Raw genomic sequence first — 18,668 nt, 5'->3', positions numbered from 1 at the left:
CTTGTTTATTAGGAATTCTTTTTAATGTGAACTACAAAAACAGAAAATGACAGCATGAATATAAGACTATTGTCATCACACTCTGTATGGGTGTGGTCTACCACATGGATGAATTCCACTGGGAGGTGGATGGGAATCAGGACACACAAGCACAATTTTTTTTTTTTGTACAATATAAAACAGCAATGGCCCATCCATTTGATACACCAGATGGCAACCCATGCAGCACCCTCCACTCTTCAGTCTATACATTAACATTTGGGCAGAGATCTTCAGCTGCCAAATCACTGTCAATCTTTTATACAACACGGAGCAACGGAGGGGAGGAGGTTAAAGGAAAAGACGTGTCAGTGTTTGCTCTTCTTTGATTTTTTGTGAGACCGATGAGGAGACCTTGATTTGGAACGGGACTTCTTAGCTGATTTCTTGGGCGTCCTGGAGCGTGACCTTCTGGATCGTTTTGGTGTGCGAGGTGATGAGGGAGATCTAGTGAGACAAACATACAACACTTTTATTACATCTTTACAATTTAACCTCCATAACCGCACTGCAATTAATATTTGGGGGGGATTGTATGTTAAAATGTAGGGGTACAAACCAAGACCAAGCTCTTACCACCATCAGTTGTTGCAGTTGACAGATTGTCTTACCTCTTGGAGGACTTTTTGTTGCTGGATCGAGGGGAATCTTTATGGGAAGAGCGGGAAGATGTGTCTTTAGAGTAGGATCGGTCAGAACGTTCTGATCTTTCTGACCGCTCTGAGCGGGGCGAGGATGACCGGCCTCGTCTGCTACTACTCCGGGTTGGACTGGGTGACCCACTGTGACGCCGCTTCCTAGCAACCGGAGGGGACAAATATCTGTCAGATGGGAAATTAAAAAAAATCCCATGATTTATCACTTTTATGAAGCACACTCTGAAATACTAGAACTACACTATTACACATTAATGAACCTCACACTACACATTGCAACCTGCCAAATGGCTATCTCACTTCTCTTTCCTGGTTGGTGTGTCCTCCTTCTCTTTTTCCTTCTTCAAGTCTTTCAACCGTGCCTCAGCTTTCTCCTTCTCTTTCTTCTCCCTCTCTTTCTCTCGTTCAAGTTTTTCTTTTTCTTTTTCCTACAGAAAGAGAAAATAAGTGACCCCAAATTTAAATTTTACTTCCTGTATTTAGTATCATTTTTGGTAAAATTTTCAGAGCCCAATTCAGTACCTTTTGTAGTAGTTTGTCCCTGTAATGCTCCACCTGCTCCTGAATACTCTGACCAGGCTTCTTTGGTCTTTTCCCAGACTCCAGCTCATCCTGGAACTTCATGACCTTAACCTTGGTGAACAATACAAGAAAAGGAAAATGGTCAAAACGATGAATTTCTTGTGCATACAAAACACCACAAATAATATATCTTGGTATACATTGTATGGGCATTTGCGGTAGTTGTAAAGTACCTCTATCTCTCTGAGCTTGGTGCGTTTCTCCTCATTGATTTCAGACATCTTGGCCTTAATATCTGAGTCATCTCTGATGGGGTTGGAGTAGGTTTGATTATCTTCAGAGTGAGGGCTCCTGTCATCATCATCACTGTCCTCATCTCTTCAGAGTTGGAAACAGTTTACAAAAAAGGTTAAGGGTGCACCAAGGTATATGCAGTGTAACAGAACAGAGCATTATCCTAAAAGATAGGGAAAACAAAAAACAAACAAAACTCACTTTTTTGTTTCTTCTGGCTGCTCAAATATCTCCCATTTTGAGGTTGTCACAGCTGAGGAGCAATCACAAGCCAATTAAGAAGCGGCACCAAGGTCAATATAATGGCAACTTCACATGTATGACTATCATATTATCCATACTCCTATACAGTAATTTGGGTAAACAATGTTGATACAACTGAGTAATTTGCCACCTAAAGGTCTCACCTTGAGCTTGTAACTCTGACTCGTCCACTGCTTCCCATTTTGACGGCGCTACCTTGAAGGTCGCTTCCTTGGACTGATCCACTATAAAACCAGGAAAATAAGAAACTTGGCCATTGTTCAAGAGCTGAATACAGTACAACACATAAAACATCCTATGTAAGTCTGCATCACTTACAAGGTATTCCATCTATGTCTTCTTCCATGGGTTTGATAGGAACACCATCTAGGTCATCCAGGGGTGCTCCATCAATAGGAGCCCCATCGATAGGTCCTGGCTCAATCGGCACCCCATCTACATCCTCCAGTGAAGTGCCATCTACATACTCCCCTATTGGAGCCCCGTCAATGTCCTCTGCTGGCTCAGCCTGGGGAAAAGATGGCACAAAAATATTCAAGAAACGACTTTAGTAATAGATTGGATAGGTTTTGAAAGTATTACAATAGTGAAGTATTGTTAAATCATTTGCCTCGACAATTTGACCAGCAGGTTCCTTCTCTGCAGAGAGATTAACTAGACCCAGAAAGATGTTCTGCAGCTTGATAAGGAAGGGGTCAGGATATACAGCCCAGTCCTCCCATGCCCGGAAACACGACATTACTCGTTGCTGCCACAAAGAAGAAAACAAGACATGCATGGCTGAATGACCTGTGTCAATAACTGGAAATTATCCAACATGTTAAGTTTACTGAACAAGAAGTGATTGACCTTTGGTACCTTAAAGTTCTCACACTGAAGGTGCCCCTGTATTGTTTTATATGTTGCATTGAGGTCTGAGAAAATCTGGCAGAGCTTCGTCTCAAAACTGGTGAGAACAGGGAAAGAGTAATTATTTAAATTAGAAACATTAGTAACTAAGGTATCCTAATGTTAAGTTGAAAGCACTGTGTATTAGAGTCAAAGTATATAAATTAAACAACTTACTATTTTCTGTAGTAAGATGCATTGGCTACTTTGGCAGAAGAGTTATACAGCACATCAGAAACAAGATATAACCTTGCAATCTGAAATGTCAAAGAGAAAAATGTAAATGACTTTTATACCAGCATGTTTTTAGGTAACTGTCTATGGCAAAGTTTGACATTCATTGAAATTACAGGCCTTTTTTGTAGCAAAGGCTCTGCGTTATGACTTGCCTTCTTGGGAAGAGGGGTCTTGAGGATGGAGAGAGACTCTGTGATACATTCCACAATCTCTTCAGCTGCTTCGGCGTGGCTGAGACAAAACAGCATGGCTTCTGCGATGTCTCCCCTCCTGGGGGTCAAACCACGCAGCATCTCCTCTAGTTTGTCCCGCTCTCTACAGGGATGGAGGACAATTAAAAAGAATTCTAATTACAGTTATATTAACATCGGGGCATTTTAATACAACAGTTATATGAATTATTATTATGCACTTTATGACTATACTTATAACAATTTATGCTGAAATTCATGAATAAGTAAGTATTACTCTTCTTTCAAACAGCCTTTCTTGCTGGCTTCCTCCTCTTCGTCTTCTTCATCACCATCATCATAAGGACCATGAAGGTAGGGATTAAGAGGAGGCGGACGCCACAAAGAGCCATTTTTAAACATCCTAAAGTCCTCTGTTCGCCATTTGGCTGGTGCTTCACCCTGACAAAGTGATAATTTACTGTAAATATAAAACTAAAACAAAACAAAAAAAACTGCTGGACTGTGACTCCAGAACATTGTGTTTTTCTTCCATGTGGGCTGGATGCCACAGACATTTTTGTGCTGAACTCAAGCAATCTTTAAACATAGAAATCAAACCTGTAGTATGGAGTACAGCTTCCACCGGTAGTATACATGTGCTGGGCTCTGGTTCTCAAATAGAAACCTGGAAGAAAAAGAACGAAAAAAAAACATCATTACTCAGCAACAGCCTTTTAACTACCAGAATGATTACAATGAATACATTCCTAATGTGCAGTTGCCCTTACCTGTACATAGGATTGTTGATTTCTCTGTTCATGATCATGGCTTCAAACATTGGGCCTTCACGCACCACAAACTCGATCATTCGGTGGATGAGAGAGAGCAAATTCCTACAAGAAAAACACAGTTAAAGCAAACGGATTCAGACTGGCCTGACTTTTGAGTGCTATAAAAAGCCTTCCTATGAAATATTAATTTATGCTTGGTGGTTTGACACTCAAAACAGCCTTACCAAAGACATAATGCAGGTTTCACAAAGAAGTACTGCAGAGTATAGCTGCTATTGCCAAGCACAGTGGGCTATAATTGAATAGTATACCTGGCAAAAGACATCGCCTAAATGACTCAGCCAAAGATACACACTATATATTTGTTAATGATTTAAGATTGCTAAGATTTAAATGAAGGACGAAATAAGACATTTCTTAACAGAAAACTGTCAATGTCAGAGTGTCACTTGACCAGGCATAAATTAAGTGCAACTGTGACAATGCCTCTGGGCCTATGTAGATCATCAATGAATAAATGCTGCCAAATCGTATAAAATCACAACTGATGACAGTAAAACATTCATATTAATAAATAATTAACGATCAAATTAGGTAACAGCTGAATTTTTTTAAACTGTGTATAAATTGTTACAAAGTTTATGATCAAGTTCATGCCTATGTTCTTTAAGGCTACAGTGCAACAGGTTTTGATTACATTGCACTGCCCTAACCCTTTCTTTGAAAACTTCCTAGATTCAAATTTCACAAAATGGGGAACTAATGAAGCTGAAGAAGTTGGGAAAGTAGGAGCGAGACATTGACAAGACACTGTATTATCTGAAACATTTTTGTCAATGCAGTGTCTTTCAATTCCCACTCATCTCCTAACTAATGTGAAGTGAGAAAGAACCAAAGCAGTATAGGACTGTTGGCCTAAATAGGCTTAACAGGTTATCTACTGGTGCAGTTGGTAATGACTGAATACAGTGCAAATGGGATCACTAAGGTTTTTTGCGACAATTTTGGAGAGATACATGGTGCAGAATGCATACAATTAGCCTAAAGTGGCCAACAAGACAAAGGATGTCTTTCATTTGACAACACAGATCACATTTACTTGTATTGGAGCTGATCGTACCAATGGCGGGGTAAAATTCAGTATACTTTCCCAATCCATCCCATGATGCTTTTCAGGTCCCTCGCTGCTGCAGACAGTTCAACTTGTGCTGCTCACCAAGGCCAATGTCAAAGGTCATATATAGACTAATGCTGGCAGGTTTGGATTTGTTAGCAGGGGCCAGAATTACTGAGCTCCCGATAGGGTGACAGAGGCCAAGGGGGTAGACGGTCTGAGTGAGCAATGGTCAGAGAGCAGGTTTTCACAACTACAGATCTAGAATCAACAGGCTATATATGTGGCAGAGTATCATGTCACTGAAGTTGAGCAATACAATTAAATGTCGATGTATGGAATGGAACTGTGATGGACTTAAGTCATGATCTTTCTCTAAACAGCACTTTACATAAGCTCTATAATGACGTGTCACTAGATATTTAAAAAGGAAATATGAATGATGGTGGGATGTGAAAGAGCAAGGTATACAACAAACTTGTCAGTCTGTATTCTATGTACTAATATGAAGACATTGTACAATTGTCTCAACCATTGCTCACCCACACTGACCAGCCCCCTGTAGCATGCAGTGATCAACTGATCAAACTTTTAGCTTCATTATGGGATGTTTTTTTCTAAGTTTGTACACCAATTTAAAAAAAGAAAAACATGTACCTTTCTGTTGGGATAACCACTTTGACTATGGCTTGCGACAGAGTCTGTATATGAAGTCACATCAGATAATAAACATAGAATGTGAGTATTGTTAAAAAGGCAACAGGTGAAAAATATAAAAAATGCATTTAAAAGTGCAAAAAGACATCAACTTTCCTTTACTGCTGTCAGTTTTACTAAAGGCCAAACAGCTCTGACACCCCATTAACCATAAACACCTCTCTAACACTGAGCATTTTCCACAAACTAACATTTAATTATACGGACACTTTGATATATATTGCAACTAATTTAATTCAGTGAACAAGACAAATCTATTACTTACAGAGACTAGGATTAATACCTGTACTGGCTGCTCATTATAAAGGCTAGCATCTTACCAGCAGAATTAACAAAACACTGCCATAACCCATGAGAAAACCCTGGGCTGACATGTTGAATTACCTTCTCAAACTCATCCTTGTTTTTAGGTGGAGGAAGCAGAGGAGCATTGGGGTTCTTTAGCCTCTCCCGGGGCTGTGCGTTGAAGGGAAGGCCAGAGGGAGGTGGTGGAAGTGTGTGCTCCATCATGGAAGGAGGGATGTAGATGGGGTGGGGTGGAATGGGCACACCTTTGCCCCATCCTAATTTCATCTCAAAGTTCATTATCATCTTTCCTGTAATGGCCATTAAAAAATATATTACAAGATCTGGAAAGACCACAGGTATGTCATCTATTTATATCATATAAAGAAACATAGCTTTGTACCATTTAGGTTCTTGAGTGCTCGCTCAGCATCCCTCCTGTTCATGAAAGCCACAAAGCCACAGTTCCTCTCCCGAGCCCTCTCCTCGTCTGTTCTCGGCCACATGATCTTCACACTGGCCAGTGGGCCATATCGGCCAAACTCTTGACACAGCATCTCCTCATTCATCTACAAAATAACCAAGATATAGACGGAGAAAATAACCACTTCATAAATGGAAACTGGGTAAATTCTGCATTACATAACCATTTTTAAATTAAAGGCATAAGAAGCACATTTCTATTTGGAATTTAGAGTCAGCCCATAGGCGAAGCAACAGGCTCAAATCAAATCCTCCTGTTCACAGCAAAGGTCTGTCAGTCAATGCTGTGGCATCTCTCTTCTCCACTCCATATATGTTTGGATACAAACCTGTGGATTGATGTTTCCAAGGTACAAGTTAGTGGTGGATGGGTCTCCTACATCATGGGAGCCTGGTGCACAATCATCCAAAACTGCAGAGACAGAGAAGACAGAAGAATTTCCTATTGTTTTCTGACAGGACAACATATTTTCTTAGCAAGATGAAGGTATTCACAACCACTATATTAAGTCAAAATTACCACTGGACGGACGGTTTCTTCTTGAAGAACCATCCGCTAAAAGAAGCAGAAAAGCAGTATAAATTTTGTTTCAGGGCAAAAGTGGACAAAGGGGTAGGGGAGTGGATTAAGGTGTGCAGGACAGGACCATTTCAGGCCAAGTTAGTACATGGAAAACAGTCATGCAGCTTAAAGAAACTTACCTGAGCGTCGTCCATCCATGCCCGAGAGTGGTTCGAAACGACTAACACGTCCTTTCATCTTGTGTCTTTCATCCCTTTCCTCCTGTATTCTGCAGGAAACAGCATATAGTACAATTAAGTACAATCTATGTTCAAATGACTGCAACTTTTGTACTTTTTTTCTGCAACGTTCCACACTATAAAACCTGAGAACTGTTACATTCTGCCACAATAAAACAATTAAAATGTAAAAATTCAGTTTAACAAAAAAAGAAGAAGAAAAAAAGCTTACTGTTTAAGTTCTTCTTTGAAGAGCTCCAAGTTGCTCTTCTTTTTCTCTTTTTCATTTCCTTTCTTCAAAGGCTGTAACACAGATGTGGACATATTATCAACGGAGTAAACAAAGCATTATTTACTATGACAGTAATAAGAGACACTACTTGTTGACCGTGATAGCACTTACATGTCTTTTGTCTAACGCTAAAAACTGAGGTGGGGTTTCCAAAGGCAAGAAGCTTTTTGTTTGGGTCTCAAAACGCGACTTGGGTTTATACAACTTTCCTCTCTTGTCATCAGCAGCTGTTTCTTCTGAAAGCAGAAAGAATATGTTTGTTCTAAATTTCACTCTGATTGCATAATCATTTCGCCTTACCAGATCATGCAATCCATGTGGGAAAAACATAATGTAAATGCTATACCTTTTGTTGCATTTGCAACGCCACCACGGACAAAGGCCTTGACTTTGCCCTCCCCTCCTCCTTCAAAAGCAGCAAGAAACTCCTCATAAATTTCTGCTGCTGCCCGCTCATCCTCCTGAAGATAGAAACGAGTATTAAATAAATACATTCTTCAAATTACTGAGAGGCATCTCACAGATATTATAACAGATAATATACAGACAATATTCTCAAAAAGGCAGCCCATACTTACTTTTTTCTTTATTTCATCTTGTTCCTTTTTACTTAGTGTCCTCTTTGCTACTGCCATCTTGCCAATGCTGAAAGACTTTAGTTTGCTCTCAAGCAGCGCCTGCCGATGTAAACAAAGCGTAATTGACTTCCAACAGGTATTTCACTATATCATAGAAATATAAATCTCGGTTGGTACATATAACACATCCAGGCCATCACAAATATGGCTATTGCACCAGTGGTAGTAGTTACTATTATCCAGATGTTTTTATAAAGCGTGACAGTGATCATGTTGACAGGTAAGTTAACCGGGGTTGATTACGGTAACACCACGCAAGTAACACTACACTGTAAATTGGATAGGGTCAACTCGTAATTTGCCGCCATTGCCCAATCATTTGATGGTCATTCTGCAAGTTGCATTTTCTGCATATTTTCTACTTAGTTGCAGGTGGACATCGGGAAGTAGCTACAAATGAACAAAATTAGCCAGAGGCCTAACAAGCTGGTATCTGCTGCAGCGCCACCGACTGAATGCGTTAAGCGGCGAATGACTACTAAAAGAAGCTAAGACTGAAGGCCGAAGTTCCCAAATATTAAATTTACGTTCTTTAAATTCAAACATATATCATTTAAACTTTGTTCTCAATACTAGCTAAATTAATATCAACCGATTAGCTGTGCGAAGAATATCCCTTTCTAGTTCAACTGCCCTGACTAGTCCTGCTTGTGGTGGCTAAATCGTTATCTTAGCTTAGCTAAATTAGCCAGTGTGGCCGGAGAGCTAAAGGTTAGCTTTAGCGCGTTGGTAGTTAGCTAACACCGTTGCGCACACTCGCAACTCTTGTCTCCTGCAGGCTACAAACATGTAACTAGTCAATGTTGTTCGAGCATACTATTATTAAGATTTTCATTATAAAAGATGAGACTTAACTAACGTAAGTACAAACGGTAAATTCACCTTAGCGCTAGCTTTTTGAGAGCCACCAGGCGTTCGGTCCGCCATCTTTTGTGAAACTAAAATAAAATCGATCATCGATTAGAAGATAGTTGCAAATGTGAAACTCCAGGTGACACAGTCAATCACGGAATCAGCGATGGCTGATCTTATTTTTCTACCACTCTTTGGTGACCAGGTTTGTTTTGCAAATAAACACGCAACCAGAGTCGTGTTCGAAAATCGCAATAATTTTTGAGAGACAAAACAAAATCTCGTTTACATTGTCAATTAAAACATCTTTTTCCCATTTGTTTTATTTTTATGTTACATGGGCTTAAGTGTCCTAGTTCCGATTTAACCGAATAGCTGCATAGGTAGCCTAATACAAGGTCTTAAACTGTATCCAATCCTTTCGTTTATATACCTAAATAAAAATACAGTAAAGATGAGCTGTAATGAAACGTGTACTAGCAGCTACTTCGACCATAGTTCCAGCAGGTGGCGCTCTCGCTCTCTATCGCGCCAATGCCATCGCTCTCCAGTCGTTGTCGGTCTCTGCTACCTGTGCGTGTCTTTCAACACACTTGCCTACGGCGATTTCAAACAGCCCTTTTAATGATGTGTCAGCTGGTGTAAGATTGACATTCTTCCAGGAGAACAGGCCGCAGTTGTTGTCCTCTATCAATCCACGTTCGGTCAGTATGTAGGCTACAGTATGTATGTACGCTGCAGGCACTGAGTTGCTGCCAAGTGTTAATGGAATGCCAAAGTTCGCGTATGACTTCTTGAGTCAAGTTTATTCATGCCATCTCCTTCAAGGTTTTTCGGGCCAGGTGCCGTTTGAAACTAATGCTGGACCCCACACCCTCCCGGCGCGTCTGTAATCGTTTTTTTTTTTTTTTTTTTTTTTTTTTTTTGGGGAAAAAGCAGCAGCCTGTGCTCCCTCCCTCCAAGCCCGCAGAACAAACGCTATATTCATCTGCTTCAGCTCGCAGTTAGCGAAACTCCCTGCAGGAACTCCAGGGCACTTTTCCCCACCGTTTGAGCTGCTGAACACAATGCCATTCATGCCACGGGGCGAACACAGGCGAAGCGCCCGCTCTGTTAACCCAACAATGTGGAGAACATGCAGTATTTTTGGAGCATGGAGTCTACTGTTCTTGACAGAGGTCTGTGCGCAGACTCAGCGGAGGTACACCTTTATTTATATCTAATTCTTTAATGGCTTTTTTTCAGTTAATTTGAGAGCTTTATCAGTATGCAAGGTGTCAGAGATCCCATTTAGGCTGTGGAGGAGCTGGAGTCTATTTAGAGGAATATTCAGTTTGGGCTGCTTCCAGTCAGGACATGTGGCGCTTTCAGCGAGGAATTTAATCTGTATTAAATCAACCGCAGGTTGTCGTTAATGTTTATAGATGTTTTATTAACCCCCCCCCCCCTTCCTTCTAGACCAACCTTCACATGCGGCGGAAACATCACTGGGGAGTCTGGAGTAATCGGGAGCCAGGGGTACCCAGGAGTTTACCCTCCAAATACCAAATGTGTGTGGAGAATCACAGTGAGTCCAATTTCATATTCAAATGTCCTGCTTTCTTACCATAGCCTAGAAAATGACAATGATAAAATTGATGGCTAAATTGTTCATTACAAACACATCAAACAGCTGCACAATATGATGCACTTTCACTAACCCCAAACTCCTAATTTCCTTCTAAAAATACTTAACCACAGCCACAGCCAGTTTAAGGCAGTTTTTGCTGACAGGCTCCATTATATTACTGTACTTTGAAACAGTCAAGCTGATGGTGTAGCTGAAAACAGCTGCATTCATAACCTGGTCCGCACAAGTAACAGGTTTAGTAAATGTAATATCATGTGGAAATCATTGTTTTACGTTACTTAAGTAACAATAACCAATATTGCCAAAAGGTGTATATACCTATTGTGTCATTTTATAACTCAGCAATACTATCAATAATGTGAAAGTTGGTCTTAATGCTCTCTGTAAATTCCCACCCAGGTCCCTGAGGGCAAGGTGGTGGTCCTGTCATTCCGCTTTATTGACTTGGAGAGCGACAACCTGTGCCGCTATGACTATGTGGATGTTTACAGCGGGCACGCCAATGGGCAGAGACTTGGTCGCTTCTGTGGGACGTTCAAGCCAGGAGCCCTGGTTTCCACGGGCAACAAGATGCTCCTGCAGATGGTATCTGATGCCAACACTGCTGGGAGTGGCTTCCTGGCTGTTTTCTCTGCTGCCCACCCAAATGAGAGAGGTAGGCAAACGTGGAAAGAGTAAGCTGGCAGAATGGTCTCGGCATGCTTCCTCTTAATGTTGCTGTCTTACTCAGGGGTGCCAAGGTTGCAAGGGTTGAGGCTATGTAGAGAATATCTTGCCGCTAACCAAGCATGTAATACAGAGCCACGTGGGATTTTGTCTCAGTCATGACTTCCCTCTATAAAGGAATCTGATACTGGCCCAGGAAGCGTGTCTGTTTGGGCAGAGGGTCAGTCTTTATAGAGCAAATTACTAAGGCTGTTTAACATGAGTCGCCCCATTGAGGTCATGGCATGGTACCACAATGCCCAGACAAAGAATGAAGAAATTTGCCTCCTTAAGTGGAGCTCAGGTTTTACATAAATATGTGGTCACTTTCGAGGTGTGAAGATACTCAGTAAAAAAAAAAAAAAAAAGGGAGTGTAGTTTTTCTTTCTTTCTTTCTTTCTTTCTTTCTTTCTTTCTTTCTCAATAAAAGCCAGTGACCTTTGGGGATATAATTTATCTGCAACAAGGCTATTAGTTGAAGGTTCCAGCATGTGGACAAAAAGAGATCAACATCTCAACACTCTGATGTGGAATTTCTCACTGAAATTTTTTTTGAGCTGTTCAGCAGAAAGCGCAGGTCAGACGTTTCACATTGAGTCGAAATAGCTGTTTCCTCTCTGCAGGCTTACAAGGTCTCGTCTCCTGTTTTTGTTGAATTTTAATGGCTGGTTCTCTGTACCCAAAGAGCAGCTGCAATGGACAATGTCTATTAACTAGCCTGCCTGGCTCTTACACAAAGGGTGGTAGAAGATCGACTGTTGCCATGCTGTCTCTGAGTGTTGTCAAAACTGTACAGTACAACATGTGCTCGATTTGTTAAGTGTCTATTTTTGTGACTCTACTAAATTGTACTCCTTTAGACATGTTGGAAAGGAAACCAAGGAAATCAATGTAAGCATATGTTACAAAGAAAAACGTGCCCTTAGAGATTAAGTTCTTTGACAGTCTAAACAGTTTGTGTGATTATTGAACTGGTGTTTCTCAGATGCTTGACAGCATTGGAGGTATGTCGTCTTTTTTAAACCACACTCTGCACAGGTCTAATTGGTGACTTGCTTTTTAAAGTGCTCATAATAACAAAGAAGGCAATGAGAGCGCCTTTTAAAGTAGACAACATGATCATATAACTTACACACCATTCCTGCCTTTAGCAGTAAAGCAAGTAAGATCTGAGTCATTTCCTTCAAGAAACAGGAATGATATTTTGCCAATTAACTGTGCAACCATAGTCATGACGATGACCCCAGATTAACCTCAGTAATTCTCCACAGGGGACCAGTACTGTGGAGGCAGATTGGACAAGCCCTCTGGGTCTTTCAAAACACCCAACTGGCCTGAGAAGGACTACCCAGCTGGTGTCACCTGCTCCTGGCATATAGTGGCACCAAAGAGCCAGGTCAGAATGTTCAAAAAGATTTTATCTTCACATCTTGGTAAAGTTAGGTTTGATACGTAATTTTCCAATGGGAAGTGGCCATTAAACGAACAGAGTTCTAGGGAAATTGGCACCCCGAACAGGTTAACTGGTTAACAGGTCAACCATAATCATACAGATCTCTGCAGGAGATCCTGAATGCACCATGCTAACACTGAATACTTTTAGGTCTGGTATTGGATTTTGCAAGAGTATATGTCAGTGGATGATTAATGCATTATGAAATAAAGCATTACACATGTATAGCATGTTATCTATTTTGTCTTTTTAACACAGCTCAGTGTGTAATGGGTGTGGACAACATCATCCCACAAATGATAGAGTAGCCTTTAATCAAACGCCTTAGTCAGATAGGGCATATTACAAGCTTGTGGTAGTGGTAAAAGGATTTTCTTTGTGATCTTTCTCTTGCTTCAGATTATTGAAGTCAAGTTTGAGAAGTTTGATGTGGAAAGAGATAACTACTGCCGCTATGACCACGTCTCCATTTTCAACGGGGCAGAAATCAATGATGCTAAGAGGATTGGCAAATACTGCGGAGACAGCCCCCCAGCGTAGGTGATTCTGTCATGCGGAAGATTTTATTTTCGCTCAAACATCCATCCTATGACTCAATCCCACTTTACCCTCAGTCTGGGTGTCTTGCTTTTCTTTTCAGGCCAGTGCTCTCTGAGGGGAACCAGCTCCTAATCCAGTTCCTGTCAGATCTCAGTCTAACCGCGGACGGCTTCATTGGACACTACAAGTTCAGACCAAAGAAATTCCCCACCACCACCATACCACCCACCACTACCACACAGCCAGTCACCACCAGGCCCATACGTAGGTAGCAATTTTTACCCAGTAAAAACCTCTAGAAGACTTCTAACATCTGTATTTATTGATGTAGCTATGATACTATGCTGGCTTTGTACTGCTGGATTCTCTTGCCAACATGTGGGGTTTATCTCTTGCTTTAAATGCGAAAGGGGGGGGTCTGGAATCTGCGATAACAGATCTGGGCAAGAGAAGAAATAAGTGAAGTGTACTGCCTAAGCAATAGTACAATGTGGTGGCAATTAACTCAGTTAAAGCTCAAAAACAGCTTAGGGTTATGAATTCTGAATCAGAGCTGCTTTATACTACATCTGAATAAGTAGCTGACACAAGCACAAATATTCTGTCTTCATAAGGCGTTAAAAGTGGTCAGACAAAAAAAGTCAAACTAAACAGTGGATCTTCACAATTAAACATGCAGTTGTGATGCATCATTCTCCTCTGTACAAAGACTGTAAGTCCCATTATAGATGCAGCCAACAACAGCACATGTTCAAACACAGCATAAGCTAAAACTGTGTATTTTGCTCACATTTATTTTCTTGTGTAAACTCTACATAAAACAAGTCCATATACAGTGTGGGCGTGTGTCTGCAGCCGCAATCACAGCTCATTTTCATACTCAAACTCAAATTCCCACACATCGTTGTTTTTTCCCTTAGTCAAGCCAGGTTATTTTGGCGCCTCCCTGTTATGATGTCATACTGTGACAATGATTTCTGGTTGGTTTATCTTCCCTTACTTTTTCCTCTCCAGTAAGAATAATATTTAGAAAGTCATCTTGTATTTCCTTTAAGTCTTGAGTCTTTCATTTATGGACTCTTTACTATGTCTGACTCTAAAAACAGATGTTCACTTGTCACATTATCTTGATATTTTACACACTGTGCATTGTTTCTGAAGCTGAAAGCCATTCATTTGGAGAGACTCTTGTGTTACTGAGAATATTCTGTAAATAAACCACAGTAGAAGCAGATGCAACCATAACTTACATGCTTGCATCACTGGCAGGCAAAATTACAGAGATTGAATTTTCTGGTGCATGTGTGTGTGTGTGTCCCAGCTCTGAAGTACTCTGTCGCCCTGTGCCAGCAGAAATGCAAAAGACGAGGAACAATTGAGAGCAATTACTGCTCCAGCAATTTCGGTAAGAACATCACTGCTTATTGCAATTTATTTAAACCACAGAAAAAAGTCACTGACATGCTCCAGCTTTGCTTGTGTTATTATTGAACATAACTACTGTTACATACATTCTAATCCTACACTGTCTGAACATAACCAGTATAGATACTCCCGAGATTTATGTCAGCTTAATCCACGTGGCTGCATTGGCAGCCAAAACTTCCCTAACAAACAGTTTATAGTCCTGATCATGTCACTATCTTTGCTCCTCTGATTTTTCGTTGTGCATCTCAAAGACTTCCTTGATAGCCTGTCAGGAAGTGAAGGAGTGTATACAGTAGGACACAGTTACCTCCAGTGTAAACACACACACTCAGCCTCTGACTGTGGGCAAACTGTGGATAAATGAACGTGTTGATTCAGGCTCGGGTCACCGTTTGCTGCTCTCCCACTCTCTGATGTTTTCCTCTCGGAGATGTTTACCACATGTGTTAGACTGGCATTTCAAAGAGCTCACTTGGATTTGTATCAGGAATTGAGGAAAGGCAAGCGACGCGGTGGTGCATGTGGAAAATGTCGCCCGTGTGATGTAGTGGCGGAATCAGCCCACGATTTGTTACTTCACATTTTATGAGGTGATGAGACAGCAGACTGAAAATAGTTTATAAACATTTAAAGTCATAGTTTTGGTAATGTTTATTAATGTTTCGATATATGCACTTTGAATTGTCAAAAGCAGCTCACTGGTTTATGTAACAGTAGCAACAGACAAAATAACATTACTGAAACAGGCAGCTCTCTGGATAGTCTCATTCCTGACAGGAAATGAAACAAGCAGTATGTGAAGTCCAGACATATTGGTACTGTCGGTGTAAAGAAACCTGTTCATGCTCAATTAGACTTGATTCCCTCTCACTCCACTGGCTCCACTATCACTCTGCTGTCACCGCTAAATGTCAGGTCTCCTCCATGGTCAGCGAGTCCAAACAACAAAACTGCATTTATAGTACTTTTGGAGACTTGGTCAGACTAAACAGGAAATAACTGACACTTCACCCTGCACATTTGTCACAATTTTAGCACTACCAGACAGAAAAGACCCAGGGAATATACTAAGTACGAACTCGCTATGCTGATAAATTAACTTGTAAAATGATTTCTCATAGTTTCAAATTTTTTATCTCCTGTCTTGCAAAAATAATTCTGTAGATGAGAGCACTAATTTTCTTTGTGTTTTCTCTTTATATTAGATTGCATTGTATACAATTTAGAGCCATTTCTGCTCCATTGACTTAGATGAACAGCATTTCAGCTGCCTGCCGGATAAATTACAAATCACACATTTAACTTGGTTTTGTCCCAGGCCATATTCTGGAGGTGCTTGTATTTTCTGGCTATTCGCTCATGGGCGGATGAAGGTTATAAGGGGAGTGTAGAGAGCTTGAAAGGAAATGTTGAGAGGCAATGCTGTTAATTCACCATCACATCTTTATAGACAGGCTGCACTTCAAAGAAAATAATTAAGGCGTAGTAAGCACACGTTGTTCACATTTCTCTCAGATTATTGATGATAACAATAAAAAAGCAGATTCCCTTCACTACACCTTGGTCTCTTGTTAAATTCACAACAGTAAATTTCAGGCCGTCTTTTCTCTGATGCATTTGCCTTATATTCTTAGGATTACACGTTAGCCCATTTTCAAATCCTATCCTGATAGGAGACCTAGAATTCCATTTACCCTAGCCTGCATCACTGACTTCTCTGGATCCTTGTCTAGGTTTTATTTTTGTTTATGAAAAAGAGTGTGAACTGTTTTTTGTGAATCTCGGGAAAGGAGACGCGTATTCTTATGTAATGTACGGGTATATTTGCAGGTAAAGTACAGTACTTATGTATGTTTAATTTCATTTTCCATTACCTTTTTGTGTGTGTATGGCAGTAATAACCGGGACTGTCATTACGGCGGTGATGAAAGGGGGAAGTATGTACGCCACTGTCTCCATCATCAATGTGTATAAAGAAGGTAGTCTGGCCATCCAGCAGGCAGGAAAGACTATGAGCACCAAGATCATTATCTTGTGCAAGAAGTGCCCATTTATCAGAAGAGGTGAGTGTACATCACGCTGGTGAAATCAAATTGGTTCAGTGTTCTTGAGAATATACTTTCCGATATATGAAATCACTGTTGCAGTAAACAGATCATTATCTAAATGATGATCATCACTATGCAGTTCCTGATTGACTGTTTTGAATAACCTATGGCTCTGAGTTTGCTTCCTCTGCTGTGCCGTCACACTCAGTTGATACAGCTCGCCCCACATGTGAGGTGAGCAGAAGAACTCACTGTCCAAACAGTCGATGAAGCTTTAAATATGTTTATATGTATGCATATAAACATAATGTATACATATGCCGCGTGGAGATTCTGATGTTTGGCCTCCCTGAATGTCGCTGCCATTCCGCCACTGCATTCAGGTTTTTTTTGTGTGACCTCACCAGGCTTAAACTACGTCTTCATGGGCCAGGTGGACGAGGAGGGCCGGGGGAAAATCGCCCCTCACCACTTTGTCATGGCGTTTAAGACAAAGAACCAGAAAGGACTCAACGTTCTGAAAAACAAGCGGTGCTGAGCTCCTTAAGCTCTGAGGTTCTCCACTAGACTGGTGTGCCTAAGGCTCAGCTGCGGATGGAAACAACTGAGCATAAAAACAATCTCCATCTCAACAACATAAACACAGGCCACAAAAAACAAATCTGGATCTGAATGCAGAGCTGCCAGCACAAAGCTCAAAATCTACATTTTCATTCAGTTAACGGGAACACAGATTTTTGTATTTATTAATTTTGCTGGGGACCGTATGTTTTTAGAATAAACAAGAAGACATTAAGAACTTCTGCTCTGTCTTCTATTAAAAGACCGGTCAGTTAGTCTCTTTCGCAACCTCAGATTAATCAGCAACAAATTAGTTAAAATTTCCATCCTTGTTCTCAGCTCATTCGCACACTGTGTAGTCACATTCCTGTTGTGCCCCTAGGAGGGAATTATACTGTAGCCAGTAACAGGTGCCTAGAGTAGGGTGCATAGCAATTCACAGACTCTTGTTTCATAAGACAAATATTAATCAGATTGTTTAAAATTTTCAGTGTGCACATCTTTTCTGACATCCTATGATGGCATCAATAATTTAAAAATTTTCCATATCAGCCATTCAATTTTATTTCCCTTTGAGGCTGTAGAGTGCAATCAGAATTAAAATTGGGATTTTATATTCTTTAGTCTTCATTAAACAACGATATCTGGCAGAATAATCTTATATATCTCAAGCCTGGTTGGTGTTCAAAGGGGATTTGTTACAGCTGATTGTTGTAGGTTTAATGACGGTGTTAACAGCCTGCCGTTAATTTTCTGTGTGGTTAATTTTAATGGGCAGGGTTTGAAAGATTTAAATGTGGTGATTAAAGTGCAATATTTAATATATACATGATTCCTTTTAAAAAGATTTTTATGCTGGTTTTATGCGAAACGACAAGGACGTTCCTAGCTAAAGCTCTTTAGTTTGTTTACAGATGCAAAGCACCGCCATCAGCATACATCATTTATTTACTGTCATTGTTTTTAAAGGAAAAGGTATGAAATGAAAAATATTTTCATATGAAAAAGTCTGTGAATATTATTTATATTTTATTGTTTCATCTGCCCGAATAAAACTCCTGTAACATTTTCCCTTTTTTTTGCTGTCTTTGTACAAGACCTTACAGCGGGAAACAAAATAATTACAAATAATGTTTGAATTGGTCAGTTGGGATCAGTCAAGGCAGCTATGTTCTGCTAAGCATGAGAATGGATCAGGTGTGTGTAATGTGACTCTCACATGGACTGGCCTGCTGGGCAGTTGGCTGAACAGCTGACAGTTTTCTGGCTTTCAGACTTGACTGGCCAAAGATCAGTTTTCAAGGAGTGAAATCAGCA

The 18,668-nt window shown here is 40.5% G+C and overlaps 2 protein-coding genes across 4 annotated transcripts; one reads left to right on the top strand and one right to left on the bottom strand.

Moving 5' to 3' along the window:
* Positions 1-4: 4 nt before the first annotated feature.
* LOC120789630 (U2 snRNP-associated SURP domain containing) lies at positions 5-9,126 on the bottom strand. Of its 3 annotated transcripts, none has more exons than XM_040126452.1 (26): positions 9,017-9,126; positions 8,075-8,173; positions 7,843-7,957; positions 7,608-7,732; positions 7,437-7,507; positions 7,166-7,254; positions 6,984-7,019; positions 6,793-6,875; positions 6,384-6,549; positions 6,080-6,291; positions 5,636-5,679; positions 3,862-3,966; positions 3,692-3,758; positions 3,369-3,532; positions 3,053-3,215; positions 2,841-2,920; positions 2,634-2,721; positions 2,386-2,523; positions 2,094-2,283; positions 1,919-1,999; positions 1,713-1,764; positions 1,451-1,595; positions 1,218-1,328; positions 996-1,123; positions 651-860; positions 5-486 (listed from the first exon to the last, which is right to left on the bottom strand). In XM_040126452.1, the coding sequence occupies exons 1-26, from the start codon at positions 9,089-9,091 to the stop codon at positions 348-350; spliced, it is 2,976 nt and encodes a 991-aa protein (XP_039982386.1). In that variant the 5' UTR covers positions 9,092-9,126; the 3' UTR covers positions 5-347. The 3 variants fall into 3 exon arrangements, with proteins under 3 accessions (XP_039982386.1, XP_039982387.1, XP_039982388.1); XM_040126453.1 differs by having other exon boundaries at positions 651-836; XM_040126454.1 differs by lacking the exon at positions 6,984-7,019.
* On the top strand, positions 8,320-18,367 carry pcolce2b (procollagen C-endopeptidase enhancer 2b). Its single transcript, XM_040126458.1, has 10 exons — positions 8,320-8,354; positions 9,923-10,187; positions 10,445-10,553; positions 11,016-11,271; positions 12,593-12,717; positions 13,174-13,310; positions 13,415-13,578; positions 14,636-14,719; positions 16,638-16,805; positions 17,198-18,367. Exons 1-10 carry the CDS (start codon positions 8,345-8,347, stop codon positions 17,326-17,328), a joined length of 1,449 nt encoding a protein of 482 aa, XP_039982392.1. The 5' UTR covers positions 8,320-8,344; the 3' UTR covers positions 17,329-18,367.
* The last annotated feature ends 301 nt before the right edge of the window (positions 18,368-18,668 follow it).

This window comes from Xiphias gladius, chromosome 5 (genome assembly GCF_016859285.1).
Source record: "Xiphias gladius isolate SHS-SW01 ecotype Sanya breed wild chromosome 5, ASM1685928v1, whole genome shotgun sequence".
NCBI lineage: Eukaryota > Metazoa > Chordata > Actinopteri > Istiophoriformes > Xiphiidae > Xiphias > Xiphias gladius.
The sequence above is the reverse complement of the archived record's forward strand: the minus strand, read 5'-3'. Positions and strand labels throughout refer to the sequence as shown.

Coding starts and splice junctions, on each gene's coding strand:
- LOC120789630 (XM_040126452.1), bottom strand. CDS start 9,091: ATGATCGATTTTATTTTAGTTTCACAAAAGATGGCGGACCGAACGCCT. Junction 3,759..3,861: donor ATCAACAATCCTATGTACAG/GTAAGGGCAACT, acceptor TTTTTCTTCCAG/GTTTCTATTTGAGAACCAGA. Junction 1,329..1,450: donor CCAAGCTCAGAGAGATAGAG/GTACTTTACAAC, acceptor TTGTTCACCAAG/GTTAAGGTCATGAAGTTCCA.
- pcolce2b (XM_040126458.1), top strand. Junction 12,718..13,173: donor TAGTGGCACCAAAGAGCCAG/GTCAGAATGTTC, acceptor CTCTTGCTTCAG/ATTATTGAAGTCAAGTTTGA. Junction 16,806..17,197: donor GTGCCCATTTATCAGAAGAG/GTGAGTGTACAT, acceptor TGACCTCACCAG/GCTTAAACTACGTCTTCATG.